The 10,605-nt window shown below is 32.4% G+C and overlaps 2 protein-coding genes across 2 annotated transcripts; both read left to right on the top strand.

The window, feature by feature from the left end:
* Positions 1 to 1,356: 1,356 nt before the first annotated feature.
* On the top strand, positions 1,357 to 2,124 carry LOC126689745 (uncharacterized). The gene is made up of 2 exons (XM_050384932.1): positions 1,357 to 1,562; positions 1,766 to 2,124. The coding sequence occupies exons 1-2, from the start codon at positions 1,397 to 1,399 to the stop codon at positions 2,044 to 2,046; spliced, it is 447 nt and encodes a 148-aa protein (XP_050240889.1). The 5' UTR covers positions 1,357 to 1,396; the 3' UTR covers positions 2,047 to 2,124.
* A 5,912-nt stretch (positions 2,125 to 8,036) lies between these two features.
* LOC126689744 (uncharacterized) lies at positions 8,037 to 8,897 on the top strand. The gene is made up of 2 exons (XM_050384930.1): positions 8,037 to 8,331; positions 8,545 to 8,897. Exons 1-2 carry the CDS (start codon positions 8,166 to 8,168, stop codon positions 8,823 to 8,825), a joined length of 447 nt encoding a protein of 148 aa, XP_050240887.1. The 5' UTR covers positions 8,037 to 8,165; the 3' UTR covers positions 8,826 to 8,897.
* Positions 8,898 to 10,605: the final 1,708 nt, after the last annotated feature.

Here is a 10,605-nt window from a genome sequence, read left to right as displayed (position 1 = left end):
GCTATATTGGACTTCATTGGGCTTGTTATCTCTGGCTCATCCCCTTGTTTTTTCTTTGATTGGCCCACTTTTGAGCTTTCATCAGCCCATATCTTTTTCTTTTCTTCTGTCAAGTCAAACTTAAGAGCTTTCTGGAAGTCACGTGCATACTCTTCGCTTTGTGTAGTTGGTGTCACCTTTTCAGAGTTGTCCCATCTTGGCACCACCCAATAACTTGTTATAGAATTTATATTTTGAAAATCTCACAGTTGAATTACATGTTCTATACGTTCTTAACAATCATTTCAATTTTCATGTTAATTGGATATTATTTACCAGGGACAGACCCACTAAGGGGCAAGGGGGGTCATGCCCCCCCCCCCCCCCCCCCCTCTCACACAAACCATTTCTTTCAAAATTTTAAGTATTATATTGAATGACTCATATTTTAGAGTTCATAGTTGGCCCCCTCAAATTTTTAGATCGGTCCAAATAGCGCAAAAGAAACTTATCACTTAACCCTTTCTTTGGGCCCGTGGCCCCTCCATTATCCAAATACAACACAACAAAAAATCCACAAATCACCAATATCATAATTCAATAATTCATAACCAAAAAAATCTCATAAAAAAAATTCTCTTACGGGGGTGACAATAATTTATATAAATTTTTAATTGATTTAGAAACTATGGGAAAGTCAATTACAATATTTAAATTTTTTTCAAAAGATAAAATGGAAAATTCTTTTAGAAGCCAATATTGATGATGTGGCATTGCCAACTCTTAATATTAATATCCCAATTTTTTAAAATCCTTAAACAAAGTTTTGAAACTTCATTAGTGTGATTTTTAGTTGCATTCAAAAGTATGGGTTTATCATATTGGTGAGTTGGTCAATGTGATAAAATTCACATATTAATCCTAATTACCCAAAATCTAGAGATTTGAAGTCCTCTTCTTTTTTTATTCTTATTCTTCGAAAAGGTTAGAATATCATATTGTAACTTTCAACTTTTTTGGTTCATATTATTTCCTTCTTGACTTAAATATTTATGGTAATAAAGTGCAATTATTTTTTCTACCATGATTTTTTTTTTTTAATAAACCATGTAACTTAAAAAAATTTTGGTTCATGCTTTGGCCCCCTTAGGTTCAAATCCTGGTTCCGTCCATGTTATTTACCATTTGATAGGAAAATATAAGATATATATGTGTGTGGGGGTAATCCTAAAACCACATTTTAGGGGTTACAAAACCACATCCTAGTAGTCCATGGTTTTAGGCAAAAACATTGGTGAACCGTAGTTATGTTGTTTCTTATTGTAACAGTTACTTGTGCTCTCTCATATGCTATAAATTGGTTCCAATCCACAGCATTTTAGCAAGTCAATTGTAAGAGACTAATAGTAAAATAACCATGGCAATGAAATTAGCTCTCTTTGTTTCCCTTATGGTTGCTGCACTAGCAGTTCCAATCTCTGGAGCCCGACGCATGGGTTACCTTATCGAAATCCACGGCACTGTTTATTGCCCAGGCGACAGCAATACAAATGCCAGTGGTACCAACAACGTCGTTTTCGCAAGTAAGTTTGCTCAGGTTAATTATTTTACCTGCATATATACATATATATATATATATATATATAGTTCCCTAGCAAGCTCAGCATGCAAGGTTTTGTAATAGCTTTATATCTTGTTAGAGTGTTTGTATTAGTTATACTTTTCTTGTATATATATATGGTACTTCTAGCCTCACCAAGTTTTTTTGTTTTCAATTTTCTCACAGCTGCTGAAATACATGTCGTGTGTGATGGAAAAGCGATTGACTATGCCTATACCAATGGCAATGGAGGATTTTTGTTTGCCGTTGATTATCAACGTTATACGATCCCTCAAATATTGAAGACTTGCAAATTAGTGGTTATCTCAGCCCTCACCGCGTGCCCCAAACCATCTCCTTCTACGGGGCACTTGGAATCAAACTTAAAGTACATAGGGGACACTACTGTTGGGGGAAATCTTAAAATTTCCAACATTGTTCCAGTGGGATTTCATGTCGTTCCCTAAGCTTGTGCAATAAAAGCATAAGATGACTAATGTTTGTATTCATGAAGAAGTTAAAAATAATTATCAATTACTATGGTAGCATTTTTCTTCCCAAGTACTCTTAATGATAGTATATCTTTAATTTATGAATATGAACCACCTTGCAGTACTTAATAAAGGGTAATAAAGGGTTTGTCACATCAAAAATAAATAATTATAAAAAGGGTTTGTCGCACATAATAATAATAAGTAATAAAAAAAGGCTTTATCTAAACGTCTTTAAAAAATATTGATTCGTTTTTGGAAAAGGACTAAGTTTGGCACTATCATTAAAAGAAATTAATATGACTATATATTTTAAAATTTTAATTTTTGAATTACTTGTTCTTTATGTTCTTAACAAGCATGTCAAATTAAGTATCAAGTGGATTGTTCTTTATGTTCTTAACACTCATATTAAATTAAGTGTCAAATAGATATAATTTACTATTCGATCAATAAATTTATTTTTTATGCATAATTTTATATTATAAAAACTTGAAATTTCAATATTTGATTAATGACATAACTATCGATCTTTGATTTTCTAGAAATTTTACAAGTACAGAAAATATAAAAAGAAAATGCAATGTTATATTGGATTTAGTTCACATCCAATAAAAAGATATTGCGTGTAATTATATCCAAACTTTATTCATGACAAAATAACAAATATTCACAACAATTTGAAAATTAAACAAAATTAGACTATCTTCTTACACTTGCAATTAAAGAAAATTAGATTTCAAATTATAGTGGATCTATGTGAGGTTGTTGTATGTGTGAAGTAGTATGGTAATTTTCGAGTATTGTGAACTTCTATTGTGTCTTATAAAATGGTTATCTTATCATAGTCGTTTTAAGGTGAATTAAAGTGCATTAAATGTTTTATTGTTATCACAGTTATTTCAAGTCAAATTTTGCACACATATCAATGTTCATTAAATGTTTTATTAAATAATATTTCTATACATTTAAAAAGGAAAGTCAAGTTGGGACATCAAAGTTATTGAACATATGTTAAGATTGGCTAGATAGGGTTTGGTTTGTATGCTGATTTGTCCATCATAGAGTCAATATTCAGCATACTTCTTGCCCTTGGGTTAAAGGAAATTCCCACCCACAAATGATAGGTAGCCCACTTTTCAAAAATATATATCCAAGAAAGCACACATAATTACAATAAATTTGTGCATGCAAACTAATGAATCATTAATATAGATTTTTTTTTTTTTTTTTGGTAGAAAAATATGTATTACAGCTCACAATTGAGAATTTATTAATTTTTAACACATGACCTTAAGGCACTTATTAACAACAACAACAACAAAACTGCTACCACAAAGACTTAGGGGCTGTTTGGATTTGCTATTTCCATAACTCATAACTCAAAAATGGTGGGACCTATAGCTGAGAAGTTCGTTTGGTTTTTGCTTCCAGTTGTTTCCAACACTCAATTCTCTGATTTTTGAATGATGAGTTATGGAAACTGAAAACATATTTTAGGTGTTTTCAGTTTCCATAATTCTGTTTTCAATGGTACTTCTGTAATTAAAACTATATAGTGGGTCCCATGGTCAGAATCAGTCGCAACTTTTGACCCTCTTTTTTTTTTTTTCTTCACTAGGTTCGGTGTCTTCATCTTCTTTTTTTTATTCTTTTTCCTTTCACACTAGATGTTTTCAGTTTTCATAACTCTATTTTTAATGGCATTTCCGTAATTAAAACTACATAGTGGGTCCCATGGTCAGAGTCAGTCGCAACTTTTGACCTTCTTTTTCTTTTTTTTCTTCACAGGGTTCGGTGTCTTCATCTTCTTCTTTTTTTTTTCTTTTTCCTTTCACACTGGGTGGCTTCTTCTTCTTCTTCTTCATGCTACGTCTTGGTCTTCTTCATTAAGTTTTTTTTTTCTTCTTCTTCTTTCACTGGGTTCGGGTTTCTGGGGTTTTTTTTTTTTTTCTTCTTCTTTCACTGGGATCGGAATTCTGGGTTTTTTTTTTTTTTTTTTTTCTTCTTCTTTCACTGGGATCAGAATTCTGGGTTTTTTTTTTTTTTTTTCTTCTTCTTTCATTGGGTTTGGGTTTCTGGGGTCTTTTTTTTTTTTTTCTTCTTCTTCTTCTTTCATTGGGTTCGGGTTTCTGGGTTTTTTTTTTTTTTTTTACTGGGTTCGATAAGTACTGGGGGTTGAAAAAAAAAAAGTAAAAACTGCACCAAGTTACAGGTATGGGGCCCATAATAGTTTAAAAATTTGAGTGATGACAAGTTGAGTGATGGTACCAAACAGACTTTGTGTAGGGAGTTCGAGTATTTTAAGTGATGAGTGACGAAAATTGAGTGAGAAGTAATGAGTGATAAAAAAAAAATCCAAACAGGACCTTAATAACTTTTTTTTTAATCACCAAGACGTAATAGTCATCATTTTTTTTTTTTTTTTAATGAAAGATGTAATAGTCATCATACAAATGTAAAGCATAAAGACTTCACATGTTTTATATTGTCAAATTTCATAACATTTATTTAAGTCTGATTAAAGGCTTTCAATGACAAAGATTTCCCAAATAACATAAGCCACGATAATTGTTAGGAATTTCTAAATAATCAAATAAATCATAAAATCTATTATCAAAGGGTTAAATACTTCTTTTTTATTTATTTATTTTTTTGAAGAAAAGAGGGTTAAATACTTAAATCAACGTAATGCATATTAAATTTTTAATACTTCTTACCTTTTTTTCCTTTTGAGTGAGGGAATAATTTTGATTAATTGAAGGTAGGTAGAAACTTGGTTAATGCCTTCATTTGGAGAAAGTATACCATGTTTCGGCAATGAGTGACACCTATTTCAAAAAACCATATCAGACTACTCTAATAAATTAATCACAATCTTCTATACTATCAGGAAAATAAATTAATCATTTATTGGAGTAGTCTGATGTGGTTTTTTGAAACAAATGTCACTTATTTATTGGGTAGGAAATACTAAAACAGATACTGAGTTAATATTACCGAAACATGATATACTTTCTCCTTCATTTGGCTATGCCTTTAGAGAAGTTCAAGGGAAAATATAAGATCCACCTTTAGGCGGTGAGAATGGCTTTTGGTTTTTTTTTTTTTTTTTTTTTTTTTAATACAAGGCTTTTGGTTGTTGGATTTTCGAGAGAGTGACAATCTTTAGTGGCAGGTTTCATGGCTGGTTGAGATAATTTAGTTTGATGTCGATTTGGAAAAGTTAATTAACCAAAAATTCCCTTGGTTTTCTTTTCTAAATAGTCCCTTCCAAAACAGCTAAATGTAAGATATTAAGTTAGTTGCAAATTCTTTCTCAAAAAAAATAAATAAGTTAGTTGCAAATAAATGATGGCATCCAAGCATTTAATTAATTAATAGTCGGAGACAATTCGACTGAAAATTATGGTAATACAACATGTTTCTAGAGTAGGTTTAACGGATGTAATTAACTTGTATTCACTCGTTACATATGGATGTAGCAAGTGCTCTAAGCCCACTTTTCGAATTTCTCTTGGGCTCATGGGTGAGCTTAGAGGTAAGCAAAAACAAAAACAAATCTGTTTCGCCCTCCTAAGTACAGACCATTAATTTTTATTTTTCGTAATAGTGATCTATAATATCACTCTCACATGGTGGATTCTACAAATGAATGACTCACTCTTACGTAGATGAGGTGTTATGTATATATCGCGTTATACGTAATATGTTATTTCATTATCAATCCCACTAACTACATCTATTTCAATGTACATAGTCAAGCAATCATTCATCCAATAATTTCTCATTTGTTTGATTTATTAAAAATTTCTTAAGATCTAAATGAGCTTTTCCTAAGGTTTAAGATTAGCAAATTTTACTTCCGTTGTTGGGCTAATTAAAAAATTTTCCCAGATTTTAGATCAAATTGATTTGTTATTGATATTTTTCTTTGTATTTAAAAAGGTTAAGATATTGTTAAGATGATTATATTTTTTTAAGTTTATTTCAGTTGGGCTTAAGGTTAGGGTGTTCAAATTTTTATTTTAAGTGTCAAAATAGGAAAAATAAAATAAAATATATTATAATAATTTTTTTCTTGGGTGCAATTCAGGGGGTTCATTTGAACCCCCTGGGCTCCAAGCGGAGCCGCCTCTGTGGTAGACCATGCGAAGGATCCAAATAACACCTGAAATTGGGACAAAATGGGCTTCTGCCCTTTTTTGGTAAATTAATTAGCCTTTTGCCCTTATTCCCAAACTAAATAGGGAAATACCCCTCTTTTGAAAATCGATTTAAGCCCTACAGTGACGTTTTCAATGACCTATAGTGACGTTTATAAGGACCTATAGTGGCGTTTTGTAACTTGATATCCATAAAATCGAGTTATAGGCAATAAAAAGTTATAAAACGTCACAATAGGTTCTTCAAATGTCACTATAGGTCTTTAAAAATGTCACTATAGGGCTTCAGAATTTTTTTTTTTTTTAACTCGATTTTGAGAAACTCGATTTTCAAAAGAGGGGTATTTCCCTATTTAGTTTGGGAAGAAGCGCAAAAGGCTAATTAATTTGCCCAAAAAGGGCAGAAGCCCATTTTGTCCCCTGAAATTGCTAATTCCATTTGGGTAGCCCAATATAAAAAATTTAAAAATTAAATTAATTTTTTTTTTAATGAAAACATGGGTCGCATGATATTTTATTTTAAAAATTTTTTATATTAGAATTTATGTTGAATAAAATTTAAGTTTGTTGAAATTTAAAGGATAAAATTTTACCTAAATTAAACCGTTGTTAAATTTATCTTTTAATTTGAGGAAATATATAACCTAACAAATTATATGAAATTAATTTACTAATTAGTGAGAGTGGTCACTTGGCACAGCTACAGCTTCTAAGCACAACTTCCCTCCTAGAGGATTGAACCCAGTCTTACCCCAATCTCCACTCCCACAATAACTTGTAATTGTGGAGTGACCATCACGCCAAGGGTTCGTGGTGGGAATTCTCATTACTCTCTCTCTCTCTCTCTCTCTCTCTCTCTCTCTCTCTCTCTCTCTCTCTCTCTCTCTAAATAAATAATGTTATTAAAGGGACAATTTAAAATGGTAAGCAATAAATGTTTCAAAGATGACATGTCAATAGTGTATTTTTTAACCATTAGATTTAGTAAAGTCTCTAATAGTTGAATAAGAAATATGAGGTTCAATCATCGCCTACACCAAAACCGATTGGTGTTTTGACCTGATGATAAAGAGTACAATCATTAGAAGCAGACGCTATAGGCTGAAACTTTCAAAAAATAATCTTCTAAAAAGATGTCTTGAATCCACCTCTAAATAAATATAGAAATTATTATAAAATATAACCAGATATATATGGCAATCCTAAAACCACATATTAGAGGTATTAAAGAACCCCACCTATACTCCATTGTGGACCATTGTTTTAGACAAAACACTGGTCAACTATTGTTATAATGTTTTAAATTGTAACAGTTGCTTGTGCTCTTTCATATCCAATCAAATTCATAATTTTTTTATATATTTTTCATGATCATCAAGGTGGTGTATTTTAATTGGTATATAATAAAAAGTCATGTCAGCAATATATCTAAACAATAATTATGTTTAGTAAGTTATGATATTTCCTTTTTTTTTTATCACCATTTTTTTTTAATTATTATTATAGCTGAAAAGGGGAACTAACAAGAAGAATATAACTATCTCTCTTCACTGAATTTGACGATCGCCATTCTTGTATTCTCCAATACACATGTATAATCAAATACATCTGCATCTTTATTATTTAGTATTTAGTATTATATCTCACAATATTGAGAATAAATATATAAAATATAACATATATATATATATATATATATATATTTGATAGGAAAATATAAGATATATATATATATGTGTGTGGTAATCCTAAAACCACATTTTAGGCGTTACAAAACCACATCCTATTAGTCCATGGTTTTAGGCAAAAAAATTGGTGAAGTTATGTTGTTTCTTATTGTAATAGTCACTTGTTCTCTCCCATATTCTATAAATTGGTTCCAATCCACAGCATTTTAGTCAATTGTAGGAGACCAATAGTAAAATAAACATGGCAATGAAATTAGCTCTCTTTGTTTCCCTTATGGTTGCTGCACTAGCAGTTCCAATCTCTGGAGCCCGACGCATGGGTCACCTTATCGAAATCCACGGCACTGTGTATTGCCCAGGCAACAGCAATACAAATGCCAGTGGTACCAACAAAGGCATTTTCCGAGGTAAGTTTGCTCAGGTTAATTATTTTACCTGCACATATATATATATATATATAGTTCCCCAGCAAGCTCCGCATGCAAGGTTTTGTAATAGCTTTATATCTTGTTAGAGTGTTTGTATTAGTTATACTTTTCTTGTATATATATATATATATATATATATGGTACTTCTGCAGCTAACATCACCAAGTTTTTTTGTTTTCAATTTTCTTACAGTCGCTGAAATACATGTCGTGTGCGATGGAAAAGCGATTGAGTATTCCTATACCGATGCCAGTGGAGGATTTTTGTTTACCATCGATTATCAACGTTATACGATCCCTAAAATATTGAAGACTTGCAAATTAGTGGTTATCGCAGCCCTCACCAGGTGCCCCAAACCATCTCCTTCTGCGGGGCACTTGGAATCAAACTTAAAGTACATGGGGGACTTAATTGTTGGGGGGGATCTTAAAGTTTCCAGCATTGTTCCAGTGGGATTTCATGTCGTTCCCTAAGCTTTTGCAATAAAAGCATAAGATGACTAATGTTGTATTCATGAAGAAGAAGAAAAAAAAAATTATCAATTACTATGGTAGCATTGATGTTATTTAATGTTCAATCTATAAATTTATTTTTTATGCATAATTTTATATTAAAAAAACTTAAAATTTAAATATTTGATTTATAACATAGCTATCGATCTTTGATCTTCTAGAAATTTTACAAGTATAATGATATAAGAAGAAAATACAATGCAATGACGGATTTAGTTCACATCCAATAAAAAGATATTAGGTGTAATTGTATCCAAACTTTATCCGTGAGAAAATAACAAATTTTCACAACAATTTGAAATATTCTTCAATTAGCCTATCTTCTTACACACGTGCATGCAATAAAGAAAATTAAATTTCAAATTATAGTGGATCTATGTGAGGTTATTGTATGTGCGAAGTAGTAGGCTAATTTTGGAATATTGTGAACTTGTGTCATTTAAAATGATTATCTTATCACATTCGTTTTAAGATGAATTAAAGTGCATTAAATGCTTTATTATTATCACAGTAATTTCAAGTTAAACTTTGCACATATATCATTGTGCATTAATTGTTTTATTAAATAATATTTCAATACATTTTAAAAGGAAAGTCAAGTTGGGACATTAAAGTTGTTGAATGTATGTTAGGATTGGCTAGATGGGATGTGGTTTGTATGTTCATTGGTCCATGGAGGATCAATATTCAACATACTTCTTGCCCTTGGTTAAAGGAAATTCCCACCCACGATTGATGGGTAGCCCACTTCTCAAAAAAATATATATCCAAGAAAGCGCACATAATCACAGTAAATTTGTGCAAGCAAACCAATGAAACATTAACAAGTATAATATTAGCACTCCTAGCTCCATCACAGCACAAGAAGCCAACTGAGCCATGAGCCCATGTAAGGTTGAATTTAATCAACCATCTTATTGGCTTTATTCCGTGCCAAATTTGCTTGTATTTCAGCATTTAGTAACCCTGTATTTAGGTGGGTTTGTTGTAAGGGTAGTGAGTGAGATAGAGTGTTGATTGCTCAAGAGTGTGCAAGAAAACAGAGACTCGCGGCTTGATCTCGCGGGTGACTCGCGGCTACAAGCCGCCAGATGCAGCACACGTGCCAAGCATGCCAGAAGGTGAACAGTCATGCTAGCTGAAGCACTACAGGACAAAACAGGACAACTAGCCATACGGTTATCTCGCGACTGGGTCTCACGACTCAGTCAAGTCGCGAGGCCAAGCCGCGAGCCACCCCTGTTTTGAAAAACCTGACGTTTCACATTCTCCTCTCACCCCAGTATAAATACCCCTTATACCCACAAATGAAAGAGAGCTTCCAGAGAGAATTTTGAGAGAGAAACCCTAGAGTAAAACAAGATTGATTCACCTACAATCTATACATTAGAGTCTCTTCAAATTCCTCAACTCTCTTCCTCTCTATTGTCAAACCCTTGAGAGGCATTTTACCAAAACCTTGTTCTCACCATATTCATCATTGTGAGAGGGCTGTTTGGTGTTCTGGGAAGCAGTTAGGAAGGAACCAATCTACATTGGTTGATACTATGATCTAGTAGCGGAATCCGGGAAGCTAGAAAAGAAAAAGGTTCGGCGCAACCTCGTTGGAGCAAGAAGCTTGGAGGGCTTAGGTGCACTGGGTAGATTAAGCTTAAAGGGTTTATTGCTGTCCATGTATCCCAACTACATTTTCTAGTGGATTGTTTACCGCTTGGAGGGCAGCGGAGATGTTTTACGCCGA

Source organism: Quercus robur, chromosome 6 (assembly GCF_932294415.1).
Source record: "Quercus robur chromosome 6, dhQueRobu3.1, whole genome shotgun sequence".
Lineage (NCBI taxonomy): Eukaryota > Viridiplantae > Streptophyta > Magnoliopsida > Fagales > Fagaceae > Quercus > Quercus robur.
This window is presented reverse-complemented; position numbering and strand designations above follow the sequence as displayed.

Bases quoted from the DNA above. Each gene is read 5' to 3' on its own strand.
- LOC126689745 (XM_050384932.1), top strand. From the start codon at position 1,397: ATGGCAATGAAATTAGCTCTCTTTGTTTCCCTTATGGTTGCTGCACTA. The intron at 1,563-1,765 runs GTAAGTTTGCTC...ATTTTCTCACAG, and splicing joins CAACAACGTCGTTTTCGCAA to CTGCTGAAATACATGTCGTG.
- LOC126689744 (XM_050384930.1), top strand. From the start codon at position 8,166: ATGGCAATGAAATTAGCTCTCTTTGTTTCCCTTATGGTTGCTGCACTA. The intron at 8,332-8,544 runs GTAAGTTTGCTC...ATTTTCTTACAG, and splicing joins CAACAAAGGCATTTTCCGAG to TCGCTGAAATACATGTCGTG.